Raw genomic sequence first — 19,270 nt, forward strand, 5'->3', positions numbered from 1 at the left:
ACATATGAAGGAAGACATTATTTGCATCCATAGAAAGAACTGATAAATAGAAGTATGTATAGCATAATTTGATATACATATATACATATACACATACACACACATACGTACATACATACATATGCACACCTATTTGTGTCTAATGGTAGCCATCTCTATGTCAGGAGGAGAAGAGGGAAGGGGTAAAAAAGGAAAAAAAGAAATTTATATGATAATTTTGTGGTATATTTGAAAGGAATAGCAAGTTGTGCATAGTAGATTTGTAGTTTCATGTACAATCATTTTTTATCATATTATGTTATGGAAATGCTTGTTTTATTCCATAAATTAAAAATAAAATGAATTTTTAAAAAGAAGGGGGGAAAAAGGATATAGACAAGAAGTTATAGTGCCCTCTCCCACCCTCATCTTTATGGAGCTAGTTAATGGACTTTATCACTTCCTCTATCTCTTCCTTGCTTTTTTTTGTTCTCTGGTTGATGCTAGCCTATATTCTTCTTTCTTTCTCTCTTCCTTAATCTTGTTCTCTAAAATCTTTCTCCTTTTTAATCTTTGATTCTTAATATATTGTGAGTTTTATTATAAGATAGCCTTATTTCATTCCTTTTAATGTTTCGTCTCATATACTTTGCATACAAAATGATTTATTATGGTAGCCACTGGTCAAAAAACTGCTTATGTAAAATGAGTTGGTTTATGGACACCAGGTAAGTCAAGCAGAATTGATCTACCACATCATGTAAGAGCAAGGAGATAGGCTTGTCTTTGGAGAATAGGACAGAAAGGCTATCCTGAGGATTAAGTGGCTATGCATTGAAATGGAAAGTTAAAAAGCACAGCAAATTCAATAAATGAAATAGCTTATATTTCTATGACATTTTGTTATAAATTATTTCTATATATGTTATCTCACTGGATCCTCACAATAATGCTATGAGGTAACTTACACAAGTATTATTATCTCTGCTCACAGGTTAGGTAACAGGCTCAGTCATACATATTACCACGTATTTGCTATGTAACATTGAGTGGAAAACTGAACTCCCTGGACCTCATTGCCCTTCTTGATAAGATGAGGGAGTTGAGCTAGATCATCTCTAAGGTCTTGTCCAGCTCCAAAAATTTTAGAGCCAAATTGGCACATAAAAGATCAATCACACTGCCTTTAAGTGATGGATCAAGGACAAGAACCTATTTAAAGCCTTTCACAACCTGTCTGAAACCTACCTTTCCAAGCTTACAAATTATTCTTCTTCCTATACTCTATGATCTAGCCTAATTTGCTTTCTTGCTGTTCCTCACACATGACACTCAATCTCCCACCTCCAAGTCTGTGCACAGACAGCTTACCATGCCTGGAATGACTTTCCTCATGACTTACTTCTACTTCTTAGAATCCTTAGTTTCCTTCAAAGCTCAATTCTCATACCACTTCCTACTTCCCCTAATTACCCTGTGTTCATACTGTATCTCTTTACATGTATATTGTTCAGTCTTTTCAGTTGTGTCTGACTTCATGATCCCATTTGGGGCTTTCTTGTCAAAGATACTGAAGTGGCTTGCCATTTTCTTCTCCAGCTCATTTTACAGATGAGGAAACTGAGGCAAACAGGGTTAAATGGCTTGCCCAGGGTCATACAGCTAATAAGTGTCTGAGGCCAGAATTGAACTCAGGAAGGTGAATCTGTTCCACCTAGTTGCCCCTCTGTATATAAAGTTAGATAGACTATATACATATTGAATGTAAACTCTCCTGAGGTCAGGGACTGTTTCACTTTTGATTTTGTATCTTGAGCATCTAGAACATTTTCTGTCATAGAGTAGGGGATGGATAAATGTGTGCTGATTGATTGATTCTGACTGCTCATTGGTGGTCCTTAATTCATTAATTAGGAAATTCTGCAGAACTGTGAAATTCACTCATTAACTGTAGCTTTGATCACCTCACTCCAACCTCCCCTCTTAGGAACATAGAAATAAAATAATGGCATTTAGATCCTAGGTAAATGTAAAACTCCCCCTTGTCACCAGCTCACTGGTTATTATGACTCAAGTTGTTTTGTCATGCCAACAACATTGTTTCCCAAACTAATTTGATCATGGAATACTGTGAGGCTTGAAATTTATTTATTTTCTTAATGGACTATTTACTGCCTTAGGGAGGGAGGAGGGGAGGGGGAGAAGGAAGGATAGAATTTGAAACTCAAATCTTTAAATAAAAGTGTTTATTATTAAATAAATAAATTTTAAAAGGAAATTTGTTTTCTTTTTTAGTATATTTTTGTTTCATTAAATATTTCCCAATTACATGTAAAAATTTTTTGACATTCATTTAAAAAAAATGAGTTCAAGATTCTCTCCCTTCATCTTATCTTTCCCATATCTTGAGAAAGCAAGCAATTTGATTTCAATTATACATGTGAAGCCATGCAAAACACATCTCTATATTGAGACGAAACTTATTAACACAACCCAAACATATCTATTTGGATTATATAGGATTATGGAATACTGCCACTTTCCCCTGCTTCACCCCTCCCTGACTATAAAGGTGGTAAGGACAATTTTGGAGAAAAATAAAGTTATTTTCACGCTGAAAAGTAGCAAAGTATTTTTGATGCACATATAATTTCATATTTAATATTTGAAAGAAGCAAATGTTACTGGCATTGATTTTTTTTGCAAAGAAATCCACAGAGCTCCATGTAACATAGTTTAGAAGAAATTACTTGACAAGCTAAAACATATTTGCCAAAAGCAGTGCTCTCTGGTAGGATCTACACTGCATCACACAGTAGCAAGCAATGGCCTTGGTAACTTCTTTCTATCGAAATTCTCTTTCCTCAAATTCTTCTTGCTTTAAGCTTATTTAATAAATGCTTGTTGAATACCAGGCATTGTTACTGACTTCCAGGCTCTCTAGCCCAACCCAGCCCAGATACCAAAAACCTAAATTGACCTAAAGTCACCTTTATCTAAAGGGATAATAAAGAAAGCAAATCTATATCCAGAGAAAGAACTGATTAATGGAAATATGTATAGAATAATTTTATTTATATATACCTATTTGTGTCTAATGGTAGCCATGGGGAGGAAGGGGGAAAATTTACATAATAATTTTATTATATATTTAAAAGGAATAGCAAATAGTACATAATAGATTTGCAGTTTCATGTGAAATCATCCTTTTTTTATTATACTATGTTATGTAAATGCTTGTTTCATTCCATAAACTTAAAAATAAATAACTAAATGAAAGGGGGGTGGGAGAGAAAACAAGGCTTTCTAATTTGCCTTACTCATACTCACACTATGATAATTAAAAGACAGGGGGCATTTCTAGGACATTACTGTGCCTAGCACATAATAAATGTGTAAGAAATGTCTTTTTCATTCATTCATTCACAAAGGGGGATGGTAGAGAGGACTTTTACTTAAATATCACAGAGGCGCGCTTCTGACACATGCCAGATGGTTTCAAGATCAAACTCAAAATAATATAACTTTGAAGAGTCATTTTAGATAGTAATGACAGATAAAATAAAGGCCTGGACGGGACAAGGATATATCTTAAAGGAGGAAGGAATTTAGATAAAGCTAGGGTTTAAGAAAAATGAGCAAAATGTTGATTTGCTTCTTATATATATGAGTTTCCATATAGAGATTAAAACAAAAAACCCTCCAGATTCATAATCCTTATAATAGTGGGGGGAGAGGGAGAAATGGGGTTAAGGCAAGGTAAGAAATTTACCATTAACAGAAAGGGGGAATCACAGAAAATCTCATAGTTTTAAACTTCTTAAACTTAAAAGCTAAGACAAGGCAAGGCTATGGGGTTGTGGAATTGTGAGGAAGGGTAAGTGCCCCCAGGATGCTGGCTGGAGGTAACTTGAGAAGTCTCTGTTCATTCATGGGGAGTAACAAAGACTAATCTAGTGTTCAGTCTAAAATATTTCCTATATCTTTTCCCAGAGAATATTATGAATGGGGAAGGTGGGGAGGAATTTCATTGTTGTCTCCAAAATACAATGACATAGGAAGACCTCACATGGAATTTAGAGAACCAAAAGAAGATTTTCATGAACTTGTGAGAGTGAAATAAGCAGATCCAAAAGAATGTATATGTAATAACATACACACTCAATTGGGTATAGTAAGATATTTGCCCTGCAGGAAAGTGGTAGGGAAAGGGGCTACGGGGGGAAGGGGTGAAGGAAGGGCAGAAGCAAAGCACTTTTTAGGAGGGATAGGGTGAAAGAAGATAGGAAATAGAGTAAATATCAAGGGGAAGGAATAGGATGGAGGGTAATACAGTTAACAATAGTAACTGTGAAAAAAAATTTCGAAGCAAGTTTGCCTGATAAGTTTCAGTTCTCAAACATATAGAGAACTGAGTCAAATTTGTTAAAATGAGAGCAATTCCCCAATTGATAGATGATCAAAAGTCATGAAGTTTTCAGATGAAATAATCAAAGCCATCTATAACCATATGAAAAAAATGCTCACTATTGATTGGAGAGATTCAGGTAGAAATAATTATGGGTACTACCTCATACATATTGGATTGGATAATAGGACAGCAAAGGCAAATGACAAATTTGGGGAAAAATGAGACAATACACTCTTGGTAAAGTTGTAAGCTGATGCAAACATTCTGTAGAGCAATTTGGAACTATGGCCAAAGGGCTATAAAACCACACATAGTCTTCAACCTAGCAGTACCACTACTAGGTTGGTATCCTAAAAGAGATTAAAAAAGAAAGTTGAATTTGAAATTGGGGTGATGCCCATCAATTGGGGAAAGGCAGAACAAATTGTGGGATGAGATGAGGATGGAACACTATTGTGCTGTAAGAAATTGTTTTGTTTTATTTTTTTGTGGGGCAATGGGGGTTAAGTGACTTGCCCAGGGTCACACAGCTAGTAAGCGTCAAGTGTCTGAGGTCAGATTTGAACTCAGGTACTCCTGAATCGAGGGCCAGTGCTTTATCCACTGCGCCATCTAGCTGCCCCCTGTGCTGTAAGAAATGATGAGCAGGAGACTATCAGAAGGACATAAAAAATGCAGTCCATTTACAGAGAAAGAACTGATGGTATCTGAATACAGATTGAAGTATAATTTTTTTTGTTAGTTCCTCTTTCTAAAGTTTTTTGTCTGTTTTCTTTCACAACCTGACTAATGTGAAGATATTTTGAATTACTACACATTAATAACTTATATTGAATTGAATTGCTTGAGTTTTTAAGAGGGGGTGGGGAGGGAGGGAGGGAGGAAGAGAATTCAGAACACAAAGTTTTAAAAATCAATGTAGGGGAGGCGGCTAGGTGGCGCAGTGGATAAAGCACCAGCCTTGGATTTAGGAGTACCTGGGTTCAAATCCGGTCTCAGACACTTGACACTTACTAGCTGTGTGACCCTGGGCAAGTCACTTAACCCTCATTGCCCTGCAAAAACAAACAAACAAACAAAAAAATCAATGTAAAAATTTCTTTATACATGTAACTTAGGGAAAATTCTGAACAAAAAAACAGACAGATAAACTAATAAATATATGAATGAATAAACAAATAAATAAATGGATGAATAAATTTATAAATAAATAAAAAGAATGTACACAATAATGCCCATAATGCAAATGAAAAGAGCCCTAAAAGGAAGCTGAGCTCTAAGTAAAAGAAAAACAAATAATGTTTCAAGAGAATAATTACTAAATCCTACCTCCATCTTCTCAGCAGAGGAAAGTGAAGAGCTGAGATGACTAGATGTTTGAAGGGGTTAAGGTAAAGAAGACTGTGAGCTAGGTTCTAAAATGATTGAGGAGTGACTGATCCAGAGGTCCATAGGTGACAACAGCAAAAAAATTAGAAGGGAGCTCAGACAAGCGGGATAGCTTTGAAAGTAACATATAAAATTTCATATGAAATCTTCTGTGCTGTTGTATGTATGCATATTCTTTTTTGTATTTAAATTCAGAAGAATTTTTTCAAAATCTGTCAGAGAGGAAACAGAAAAGGGTCACCTGTTTGGTGAGAAGTTTGTGACCACTAACAATCAGGCTCTCTCTTTTTGTCCTAATTTTAGTCTGATGAAAAGGGATAAAGACTGTGGACAGAAACTAGGGTCTAGGAATCAAGGTGATTTAGACTGCAGGCAGTCTATAAAGCATTTATTAAGTGATTGTACTAGGCACTATGAGAAGTACTAGAGATTCAAAGAAAGGCAAAAATGGTTCCTGGTTTCAGGGAACTCACATTTAAACAAAGGAGATAACATGTAAATAACTATGACACCGAAGATATATGCAGTGTAGATGGTAGGTAATCTCAAAGGGAAGGCACTAGCAGGCCAGGAAACGTTTCTTGCAAAAGTATTTGAGCTAAGTCTTGAATGCAGGTACAAAAAAACAGGAGGTAGAAGGGAGGAAAAAGAGGATTCCAGGCATGGGTAATAGACAGTGAAAAGGCAAGGAATCAGGAGATAGAGGATTTTATGTGAGGAACAGCAGAGGCCAGTGTCACTGGATAGAAGAATATGTAGGAGGGAGTAAGGTATAAGAACAAAGGTAGGAAAGGGCCAGGTTATAAAGGGCTTTAAAAACCAAATAGAGAATTTTACATTTGCTCCTGGAAGTAATAAGGATCCAATGGAGTTTATTGAATAAGGGGGAGCATAGGGTCATGGTCTGAACAGCACTTTAGTGAGATCACTTTGGTAGCTGAGTGGACACTATATTAGAGGCGATAGAGACTTGAGATAGGAAGACCCAAAAGAAAGACTAACTGGGTGTGAGGTGATGAGGGCCTACACCAGGGTGGTAGTTGTGTATGTGGAGGGAAGGGGACATAAATGAGAAATGTTGTGAAGGTAGAAATGACAAGACTTAACAAATTGGATATGTGGGGTGAATAAGAGTGAGGGATCCAAGATGTATACCTGGTTTTGAGCCTAGGTAACTGAGATAGTAATAGCCTCGATGGTAACAGAAAAGTTCAGAAGAGGGTAGGGTGTGGGGATAAAAATAATGAGTTCTGGTTTAGACATGTGAGATGCCTATGGGACATCTAGTTTGAAATATCCAAGCGTCACTCAAGTAGAAAAGCTGAAATGAACAGTAAAAAACTGTATATGATCATCAAAGATAAGTCATAGGCAATTCTTGAAAAGGCAGAGTAGCACATGAGATGTGGTCAGGATGGTGGACCCCAGAAAGAAAGATTAATTAAAGGAGATTTGTGTGAATCAGAGGTCAGACAGTCCCCCTAGCAACTGGAACTCTGAAATGCAGTTCAAACTCAACTAGTTAATAGCTATAAAACCAAGACAGAAAGTATCTACCTAGCGTAGTCATGGTAAATGCTTAATTAGCACTTGCTGAGTTGAATTGGTGACCAGGAAAACTAAGAGTATTATCATTTCAACTAAAGATCAATACAAGAAAAGAATTTGGAAGTGAAATTGAATTGAAATGATTATAAAACTTTTGTCACTGTGTTAACATATTCCAGATTGAATTTGACAAATAGGACTTTGTACCTGTAATCTAACTCCTTATAAATAGTTTATGTCTTGGTATTTTAGGCAATCATAGAATCCTAGATGTGGAAGAGATTTTAGCTATCATCTGGTTCAACCCCCATCAGTCTTTAGGTGAGACAACTGAGACACAAAAAGATAAAGTTACTTTCCCTTTAAAAGTTCATATACTCAGTAAGTGGCCAAATTGGAACTAGAACCCAGATATCCTGATTTTCACTCTGGTAGTTTCCATTACAATATGTTTGAAGGCAGTGTAGTATAGCAGTAGGTATAGTGTCGTACCTGACATCATAAAAGACCAGAGTTCAAATTCCACCTAAGACACTTACTAGCACTGGGATATTATAAAAGTCATTTAGTCTCTCTGAGCTTCAGCTTCCCCATCTGTAAAACATGGACAAATATTACTTGTAGCACTTACTAGAAAATTAAATAAAATAATGTCTGTTGATATGCTTTACAAATCCTAAAACAAGAACTACATAAACATCAGTTATCATTATAACATTTCCCTCACTGTAGGGACTTTTTTGATACCATAGTGAGATGACTAAACTTGAGTTATGGTGGAATAAATATATGAGAGAAGTAAAGACTCGGGGTCTTAAGTTCAAGGATAGGGTTTTTGGAAAAGAAGCTTTGCAGTGATTAGATAGTGAAACTAGGAAGTCTCTTGAAGACAGACTATTGGGGTGATCATTTTGGGGAGGAGTAAGGTTTACTGGGAAGCTAGGTGTCACAGCGGATAGAGTGGATGGAGTGAGGGGCCTGGAGGGAGGAAGATTCATTTTCCTAAATTCATGTCTGGCCTCACACATTAGCTGTGTGACCCTGGACAAGTCACTTAACCCTGTTTGCCACCGTTCCTTATCTTTAAAAGGAAATAGCAAAACACTTCAGAGTCTTTGCAAAGAAAACTCCAAATGGGGTCACAAAGAGTTGGTCCTGATGAAAAAGAGACTGAACAACAACAAAGGCTGATTTCATTACACAATTGTCAGGTACTTTGCATCTTGCAAGATTGTCGCAAGAGCTACTTTTAAGGAAAACTGTATAGCTGGAAACATGTGGGCCTCCAGCCAAAAAGAAGTGGTTCCTTCCTGGAATAAAATAATGCATTAGTGTATTTGAGGAGAAAATGTGGGTTGAGGCTGGAGGGAAGGTTTTGTCCTCTCACATTTAGGAGAGAATGTTGCTTTCATGTTCCTGGATCAAATAAATTCAATACCCTCATAAAATATCTTTTAAAAGGAGAAAACCTTGGGAAAATGTTGGAACTGTTGATGTTAATACTAACTACTCAATGGATATTGATTATAAATTCTTAGGCTTACATATGTGTCTGTCTGCCCACATCTGTATGTGTATTTTATGGCTTGTGATTACCTAATGTGAGGGAAAACAATCCTCAATAATTCTTAGGAACTCAGCAGCGATGTGACAAAAGCTCTTTTATTTCCTTCTCGTGAGAAGGAGGCACCCTAGTGTGCAGCAAGTGGGTGCCAAGAAAGGGGTCTTGAAGGCCCTGTTTTATACCCTAGTCCCTAATGTGAATGAACCCTCCCCTTTTTTGTCATTGGTCTGATTACTCAAGGGTTACAATCTATGGGCAAAAACTAGTTAATCACAACACAGTAATCCCATCCCTAATCAGTTCTTCCTTATATGGACACAACTCAGGAGCAGACCTTATTGAGACCAGGGCTCCTTGAACCATGTGATTTTGTTAGCCAGAAGGGGAAGAGAGGATCTGAGACCTTTATCCTAAAGACAAGTCAGGAGGAGTATGATTGACTGTTATATCCCCATTGAGAGGAGACAACTACCCATTTTCTCACACCTAACATTATAGGGAATTCATTTTATACCTCAATTTACCCCGGAAGAAATGGTTGAAGATGCTAAACAAAGAATAATTTAAACATTTTCTCTTTTAGAACAAGGACAAGGTTTAGGCAGATCAATAAATAATGATTGATTTAAAGTACCAGAGGCTTAAAAAGCAAGCCACTTACAACCTATTTAATATTTGAAAACATGTGGCTGGATTGTCCAACCCATAAGTCAGGGATCACACTCCCTTAAGTCTACCTCTGGAGATTACTTCCTTGGTCTAGGGGTGGAGAGGGATGGGACGAGAAGGTCTCCTCCCCCCCCCCCCCCCCCCCCCCGTGCTTCTCTGTGAATCATTATACTCATCACCCTTCATCTCCTATATCCTGTTCATTTTACACAGAGTATCACGTGCCATCCCTGAGCATTCAGAACAGATCCCGAGAGTCTCGCTGTGTCACATTTTAGTGCATGACTCAGACAGACACTTAGAAAAAGTGTTGAAGGTCATCGACAGTTCTCTCTCTGGGGAGGGGTATGGGCACAGCTCCAAGAGAAAATACCTGAGGGGATTTCCTCTACTTTCTGTGCTGGGGCAAGGTGTGTTCCCTGATGCCTAGGGAAGGACTGCCTTCAATAATGAATGCTGGTTGAATTGAATTGTACAGAATATTGTATAACTGCACTATTAATAAAATCCATAAGGGAGAAGTGAGACCTGGTTGTTCATGAAAGCTTTAATGTATTAATAATGTATCTCTAGGTGAGGAAGTGTAACAATTTCCCATCATCCTGTTAACCTCACGCTCTTCTCTGTTGCAATCAAACCTGCCTGAGAGAGTGGCCTCCCCCATACCCACCCCTGTCATAACTGTGCTCTGGACCTCCGCTCTTTCCCTTCTGCAATTAAATAAACCATTCGCCTGGGATCTATGACGGATATTTCGTTTCAATTTTTTAATTAGAATTTTGAGGCTGATTTGTTCCTCCATCTCCTTCCTATTTCTTCTGCTCCCCCTCCCTGCTGCCTGGGTACTAAATCTCAACCTCTTGCTTCCCTAGCCCCTGTTATTAAGAATACTGCATATAATTCACTTTCATCTGTACTGTTATCCCCACCTTTCCTAATCTTTATCCTGCTCTGCTTCAGACCCTTCCACTGTGCCTCTGGGAAATTCTCTATTGTTACCAAACTTCCCTTCATCTTTGAATTCACCCAGCCTTGTGGTGAAGACGCTCTATCCTCACTACCATCGCCAATGCCAGCGGGATTTTCTTCTCATGGCCCCAAATTCGAAGCGTGAAGAACAGTCAGCAGGCTTCGCTGTGTATATTATTTCTCCTGCAAGAGGGTGTGCCCCTAAAGAGCAGTGACCATTTTATTTTTACAATATGGGGACACAGAGAAGATGACCTTAGGAGTTAGGAAGACCTGGGGTCAAACTCTGCTTCTGGCACATACTGGACATATCACTTAGCCTCTTGGTGGCCCAAGAACTCTAAGACTATAAATTACAGAGAAAATGCCAATCAGCATTAGCAACGGAAGTTCCTTGCTGTAATGCTTCCTACAAGAAGGAAATCACAGATTTTATTTTTTTAATCTCCGATGCCTAACACATAGTAAGTGCTTAATCAATATTTGTTGTGCATTGATTGGTAGCCACTTATAGAGGTTTGATATGCCTGTTCTATACCTATCAACAAACACACACACACACACACACACACATTCCAATTCTATACCTAATCAACACCTCCCTTTCTTCAAAGTTCTTAGCATCTGATTACATCATCCTGTCTAAATCTTGGTTGATGTCACAAGTTCCCCTTCCTCATTGACTACACCGTTTAGCTGATATTTAAATTGTATTTCTCTACCCTTGTCATTATAATCCATGGTATCTTGAATATTCACATACTAAATACTTTGGTCCCTTCTAATATCTTGGGCTTTCAGTTCAACAACCTCTTTAATTCCCATAGTTTCCATCTTTATTCTGCTTTAGCCACTTCAAACCTCAATACCATCCCAAATTGTTCCCCTTCCAATTTCTTGGAATCTGAAATTCCTCTTTGATCACAGCCTGCTATCCTTGCACTTCTCCCACTTCCTTTCTTCTCCCCAATTTGTTCCTTATCTTCATAATGACCTAAAGTTCCTTTTAAAATCAATAACATCTTCTTTACCTTCGCTTCCTAGTAACAATACATTGTGGACCTCTGAACCACTTGACTTCTTGTTTTTCTGTTGTTCACACCCTGCAGTCCTGGATTGCCCTCACCTAACATTTTTGTTTCTACTTCCAACTTCTAGAGGACTTTTGGGAAAATTCACTTATTCATTCTGAGTTATCCCACCTTAGGTGAGGCCTTATTGGCAAATGATGATTCTTTTCTTCATTTCTGATTTATTATCACAGATAGATTGCTTTGAACCTTCTGTCTCAGGTCCCCCAATTCTACCCTGGCAGCCTGGAACTTTACTAGGGACACTGAGATCATGTACACTGAATTCTATTATCTTTTCTATCCCACTATAGTCCTCCCTCCCTTCTCACCTTCATCTTTCCAGTTGCAAGAGGAGGTGACCCTTCTCCTTACCAAGGCTTACCCTTCCACTTCTATCCTTGATATACTTTCTCCAGGAGCTCCCTATTATATGCAAAATCAAATCTAAAAGCCCCCATTTGGCTTTTAAAGCACTTTGTAACCTGACCCCTCCTTACTTTTCCATTTTTTTTACACTTTAATGCCCTCAACATACTCTGTAATCCAAAGACACTGGCCTTTTCTGTTCCTTGCATGGCTATCCATTTCCAAACTCCTTGGATTTTCAGAGGCTGTTCCACATATCCAAAAACCTCTCACCACTCATCTTCATTGTCTCACTTCCATTAGGTCCCAACTAAGATCCTACTTTCTGCTAGAAGTCTTTCTCAATCCCTTTTACTTTTAGTGCCTTGCCTCTAAGGTTATTTCCAATTTTTCATGTATATATCTTGTTTGCTCATGGTCTTCCCCATTAGAATGAGTTCCTTGACATCAAGCACTATTGGATGCTTTTGTTTTTCCCCACTGCTTAGCATAGTGCCTAGAAAACTTAGCAAATGCTTATTTATTGACTGGCTGCCTGATTTTTATGAGATTTTGTTCTATCTTCAATATCTTCTTGACCGTTTGCTATTTCCCCTCTGTTTACAAATATATTAGTACCTCTCAGCCTAAGAGGAAGAACAACAACAACCAAAAAAACCACTACCACCTTCCTTTGACCAAACACCTCTCCCACTTCTAGCTGTTGTCTTATATCTCTTCTTCCTTTCACTGTCAAACTTATAGAAAAAATAGTTTATGCTTGCTGCCTTCATTAACTGCCTCATTAACTACTTCCTCTTTAAACTCCTATTGTCTGGATTCTGTAACTAGCATTCTACTCAAATTGCTCTCTCCAAGGTCACCAAATGCCTCTTAATTAACAAATCCAATACTTTTTTCTCACTCCTCATACTCCTTGACCTCTCTTCAATATTTAACACAGTTATTGATTTTTTTCTTCTTAATGCTCCCTTCCCTTAGCTTCTAAAACATTGCTATCCCTGGTTTTCTCTGTCCTTGATTGTTCTTACATCTGTTTCTTTTCTGATTCATTTCCTCCTCTTACTCCTGAAGGGCTAGTGTCACTCAAGGCTTTGTTCTCAGTCCTTTTGTCCTGTGTCTCTATCCTACTCTCCCTTGGTGATCTCATTTGCTTCCATAACTTTATGAAGATGGATTCCAAAATTATATCTCAAAATCAAAGCTCTTCCCTGAGCCCTCCTACATTTCTAGCTGCCTATTGCTATTAGATATTGCCATCTAAATATCCCAAAATCAATTCATGATCTTCCCTACAAAACTTGCCTCTCCCCCTCAATTTCCCTTTTCTCTTGAGGATGGCACCACTATCCCATTAATTATGCTAAGTTTGAAACTTCAGGATCATCTTTAACTCTTCCCTTTCCCATTATGGAGTAGTAGGAGTGGCTCAGGCCAGTCTGCTTGTTCTAGTTCTTAAGAGGAATGAAATAAGACACTCATAAATCATCTTTCAATTGATAAAAAGAGGTCTACTTAACCATAGAATAGAAAGACTATTCATCAAGGGGGCAACATTGATTCAGTTAAATATAACTGCCCTGCCTCTGTTTTAGAAATATTGTACAAGCCTGAGGACAGAGTTTCTTACTGTTTATGGCCTGACTTTTTCACTTAGGTACCAGGAAGCTATGACAATACTTTGAATCTTCATGCCCTTGACAAATGGTTTCAAAACTTTTTAAGGAAAAAACAGTTTTTGAGGTTTTTCCTTTTTGCTCTGATTCTTCTCTCATAACATGACTAATGCAGAAATATGTTTAGTGTTATTGTACATATATAACCTATATCAGATTTCTTGCTGTCTTGGGGAAGGGGGAGGGAGGGAAGGAAGAGAGAAAATTTTGAAACTAGAAATCTTATAAAAACAAATGTTGAAAACTATCTCTAAATGTAACTGGAAAATAATAAAATATTTATATGAAAAAAAAGAAAAAGAAAAACCAGCCTAGCCGGGTAGGTGTCAGATAGATGTCACTCCTCCTACAACACCTATAACATCTAGTCAATGGCCAATTCCTGAGAGCTCTACCTCCACAATACCTCTTCACTCTTAGTACCATCATTTTGAGTCAGCCTCTTGTCATCTCTCACCTGAACCATTGTAATAGCCTTTTTAAGATGTCTCTACTTCCAGTATCTCCTTTCTCTAGATCATCCATCACACAAACTATTAAAATAATCTTCCTAATTCACAAGTCTGACACTTTCATTCATCTGCCCCAAAACCTTCAATGGCTCCCTATCACCTATAGAATAAAATGTAAACTTATTACCTGGCATTTACTCCACAATTTACTTTCCACATGTACAATATTATTTCATAATACCATTCTTCACTGTCTACATTCAAGCTGAAGCGTACAACCAGATTTGCTTTATACTCTCTTGTCTCCCATATTTAGAACTTATCCAATTCTTATCTTTTCACATTGAAATCCTCTGTGCTCTTCAGACCTCTGGTACCGTCACCTTGCCTCCCTCAGTAACCTAAGGACCTACCACTGCACTGTTAAGATTTCCAGGGGTTTTCAATCTGTCCCTAAAGACACAGTTTCCTTCATGTGTTATCTCCCCCAATAAGAGTGGGAGCTCCTTGAGAGCAGGAACTATCCCAGAGGCAGCTGGTGATCCAGCAGATAGAGTGCTAGACCTGGAATCAGGAAGACCGGAATTCAAATCTGACCACAGGTGCTTCCTTAGGTGTGACACTGGGTGAGTCATTTCACCTCTCTTTGCCTTAGTTTCTTCAATTATACAATGAGGATAAGAATGGCATCTCCCTTGCAGGGTTGTTGTGAGAATCAAATGAAATAATATTTGTCAAAATGTACTTAGCACCTTTCCTAGCACATAGTAGGTATTACATAAAGGATTATTCCCTTCCTTTCCCCCATTGTTAGTACAATGTTTGGCACATAGTGTGCATTTAATAAATGTTTATTTATCCATTCATTCATTGTAGAAAGGGCACCATATTTGGTGTTAGAGGTTCTTTATCCCTATCTCAGATCTGCTCCTTATTGCCTGTGTGACTCTGAAATTCTTTCCAGCTATAGATCCTATGATTAGAGGTAGATGAAGGGATAAGAAAAGATTGCTTGTTGTTGCTGTTTCAATCATGTCCAACTCTTCATGACCCTGTTTGGTGTTTTCTTGGCAACAGTGCTAGAGTTGGCATTTCCTTCTCCAGCTCATTTTACAGAAGAGGAACTGAGGCAAATAGGGTTTAAGTAACTTGCCCAGGGTCACACAGCTAGTAAGTGTCTGAGGTCACATTTGAACTCAGAAAGATGTGTCCGCCTGACTTTAGGCCAAGCACTCTATCCACTGCACTACATAGATGCCTCTTAAAAAAAGATTAGTATGCTAGATAATGCCAGTGGCTTTTATTCCTCTGGTGGGGAAAAAAAAAGAAAATGACTAAGAGAAATACATCTTTGCTGCTTCCAGCATTTATCACCTGTTTTATTCTTTCTTCCTTTAGGGTCTCATGATTCTTTCAGCTACTGGGTAGATGAAAAGTCTCCTGTGGGACCAGACCAAACCCCAGCTGTCAAGCGTCTTGCCAGGATCTCCTTTGTAAAAAAGCTGATGAAGAAGTGGTCTGTGACACAGAACCTGACGTTCAGGGAGCAGCTAGAGGCAGGGATTCGCTACTTTGACCTGCGTGTGTCATCCAAGCCTGGCGATGCTGAGCGGGAGATCTACTTCATCCATGGTCTTTTTGGTATCAAAGTCTGGGTTGGGCTGATGGAAATCGACTCTTTCCTCACACAGCACCCCAGAGAAGTTGTCTTCCTGGACTTCAACCACTTCTATGCCATGGATGATGCCCACCACGAATACCTGATTCAAAGGATCCAGGAGGCATTTGGGACCAAGCTCTTCCCATCTGAGAGAGTGGAGAATGTGACCCTGAAAACCCTGTGGGAGAAAAAATGCCAGGTGGGTAGAAGACACTGAATGGTGTTTAGAAGGGTAGAGTAACTATCTTGGACCAAGCCTCCAGTCAAAATAAGACATTCCTATTGTTAGTCATAAGAATAAACACTAAGATCTAAAATAGTTTTAGAAAGAAATTTATTTTGTCATTTGTCAGAGGAGAGGGTCAGAGGTAGGGATAGCTCCCTGCTGAATCTTTGTGAGATTATTTATACGTATAGGGTTTAGACAAGGGCATGAGGACATTTGCCTGATTGGCCTCATGTAGATAGTAGGTAATGTCCCAAGAGGAATAGTTGGCAATGATATCAACAGTTGGGAACCCCCAACACAAGTTTTGAGTGGGTCACAAAACCTGAGCAGACCCCAAACAAGTACTCGATGGTCTCTAAGCATTCCTTACAGCCATCTGCTTTCCCTAGAACCTCTCTGATGTCAGTCTGACCTCTACAGTAAGCTTGTGGGTAAGACAGTTTTTAGCCATATAAAGCTAGGCTCAAACTATTAATAAATGATAAATAATAACGTATTTTCCCCATACTATCTCACACATTTCCAGACATTGTACAGTTAACCAGCTTCTAATGGTGTTCCAGCCCCTCATGGCTAGCCCATTGGAGGGTGAAAGAAAGGAATAAGCATTTATATAGCACCTACTATATGTGCCAAGCACTATACTAAACATTTTTACAAATATTATTTCATTTGATCTTCACAACAACCCTGCGAGATTATATTATATTCTTATCTCCATTTTACTGTTCAGGAAACTGAGGCAAACAGAGGTTAAGTGACTCACCAAGAGCAACACAGCTAGTAGATATCTGAGGTAAGATTTGAGTTCAGATTTTCTTGAGTCCAGGCCCAAGCACTCCATCCACTGAGCCACCAGCGGCTTCTCTATGCCAATTCATAGGCCAATCGAACACACGCCTGTTTATTCATAGGTTTGCACTTGTTTATTAGCATATTGGGTATAAGTGATACTCAATCTAGGGTAGACCTAGGTTGACATAAAGACATCAATAGAATGATGTGATGACATTGAAAATAGTGATATTCAGAAAGGGTTTAATTTTCTAGACTTTCCTTTTCCTTTTGAAATAGCGAACATATGCCAAGTGTTATCCTCGTTTTCACGGATAGTTTAATATAAACATCAAAGTAAATGGTCAAAGAATGGGAAAAGAGAAATTATAAATTATTCATAATTATTTGAAAAAATTGTTCCTCACTAATAACAACAATAAAAATAGAACCCAAAAAGATGTACATTAAAATAACTTTGAATTTCTACCTCATACCAATCAAATTGTTGAAAAAATATTAAAGATAATGAAACTCAATACTGGCAGAGTTGTGTCAGGTTCACTAATTCATTGCTAGAGGCATCACAAACAGAATTTTCTTTGGCAAGCAATCTAGCAATGCATAATAGAAGTTGCAAAAACAATCATACCCTTTGAACTAATAATTCTATTACTGGCAACATATCCTAATAATGTGATCAAAACCAAAAATACCTATCTGTATAAAGAGTTTCATACTAGCATTATTTGTAATTGAAAAAAAAATTTATAGGTCAGTACAATACAGACATTGGGCAGGTTGGTGGCACAGTGGTACTAAGCATGGCGTTAGTGAGACCCAAGTTCAACTCCAGTCTCAGACACTTACTAACTGTGTGACCTTGGGTGAGTCACTTAACCTTGTTTACCTCAGTTTCCTCATCTGTCAAATGAGCTGGAGAAAACCACTTCACTATCTTTGCCTAGAAAATCCCAAATGGGGTCACGAAGAGTTGGACACAATTAAAACAACAGAACAACAACAAAGTCATACAGAGGTGTTTTCCAAAAGACATGTTTAGGACATTGGGTATAACCAACATACACACTGGAGCAGCTTTAGGAATCTCCTTGTACTATAAATTATGAGAGAGACAAAGGTGAACAAGTCCCAGAATAGAATAGGCATTGCTAGCCTATTTGGCATTCTAAATAAAATTTGAGTAGTGTAGCCAGCAACAGCTATAGCTAGAGTTCATCTGTGGTGCCCTCTCACCTTTCCCCATTAGTATTCCTTGTCTCCCAATTTGTATGACTGATCATTCTCCTCATCACTGCCCCAACACCATATGTAGAAATTCAAGAGCCACCTTATGTCTCAATCTCCACGTCTTCTAGGTGTCACATAATCTTTATCAGGGTGCTGTTAATTATAGTATTAACTGATTAGGGCTGAATCTATCATCTATCTATTGTTTTTTTTAAATCCTCTTTATATACTCCTTAGCAGGAATGAAAATGTAGGTATGGTTGGGATGGGGGTGGAGTGGGGAGAAAGAGCAAAGAAGAAAAAACCCATTCTGCAGAAGCCCAAGACTAGAAGGACATAATAATATGTAACATTTATGTTGTTGCTGATGAGTCATTTGAGTTGTGTATGAGTCCTTTCATGACCCAATTTGGGGTTTCCTTACCAGAGGTACTGTAATGGTTTGCCATTTCCTTTTACAGTTCATTTTACAGATGAGGAAACTGAAGCAAACAGGGTTAAGTGACTTGCCCAGTAGTTTAATATATGTCTGAGGCTGGATTTGAACTCAGGTCTTCCTGGCTTCAGGCCTGATGCTCTATCCACTGTTCCACCTAGCTGCTCCATTTATGTAACATTTTTAACATTTGCGAACCTATCTGTATCTCTATCTTTATCTCTATCTATATATCTATATCTACATCTATATCTGTACCCATATCTAGAACTATATATGCACACATGTGTGTGCATATATACACACAAACACCTATACATACATACATACATACATACATACATACATACATACATACATATATACATACATACATACAATCTCATTTGATCTTCACAACAATTTATGAAATACTACAATGAGCCCCATCTTACAGACAGGGAAACTGGGCCTAAGAGAAGCTGAATGGCTTTCCCGGGGACATAGCTGTTGTCTAAGGGACATTCAAATTTGACTCTAATTCCAAGCACTACACGTTATCTACCCCGCCACCTAGTGGCTTCATTCAGAATGTCCCTGATTCCCCCAGCTAAGGGCTCAGCCCTTCCTCTTCATACCCAGAGGCTTTTCAGGATGCTGTACCCCTGTGGCAATTAAAAAAAAAAGTCACTGCCACCACCTTTTTACCCCTCTAGCTCCATTGTCAATAAAATAACAATGATTGGTATCAACACAACAATATAACTTTATGTTTGTTTAGTTCTTCTGACATACAAAGTGTTTTTAAAAACATCCATTATTTCATTTGCTCCTCACATACCTTT

General features: G+C 38.1%; 1 protein-coding gene across 1 annotated transcript in view; it reads left to right on the top strand.

Annotated features, from left to right (window-relative positions):
• PLCXD2 (phosphatidylinositol specific phospholipase C X domain containing 2) overlaps nucleotides 1-19,270 on the top strand; it is a 102,960-nt gene that overhangs the window by 57,586 nt on the left and 26,104 nt on the right. Inside the window, exon 2 of the mRNA XM_043994366.1 lies at nucleotides 15,495-15,955. Within this exon, the coding sequence (XP_043850301.1) occupies nucleotides 15,495-15,955 (461 nt within the window). The remainder of the gene's footprint in view (nucleotides 1-15,494; nucleotides 15,956-19,270) is intronic.

This window comes from Dromiciops gliroides, chromosome 3 (genome assembly GCF_019393635.1).
Source record: "Dromiciops gliroides isolate mDroGli1 chromosome 3, mDroGli1.pri, whole genome shotgun sequence".
Classification (NCBI taxonomy): Eukaryota; Metazoa; Chordata; class Mammalia; order Microbiotheria; family Microbiotheriidae; genus Dromiciops; species Dromiciops gliroides.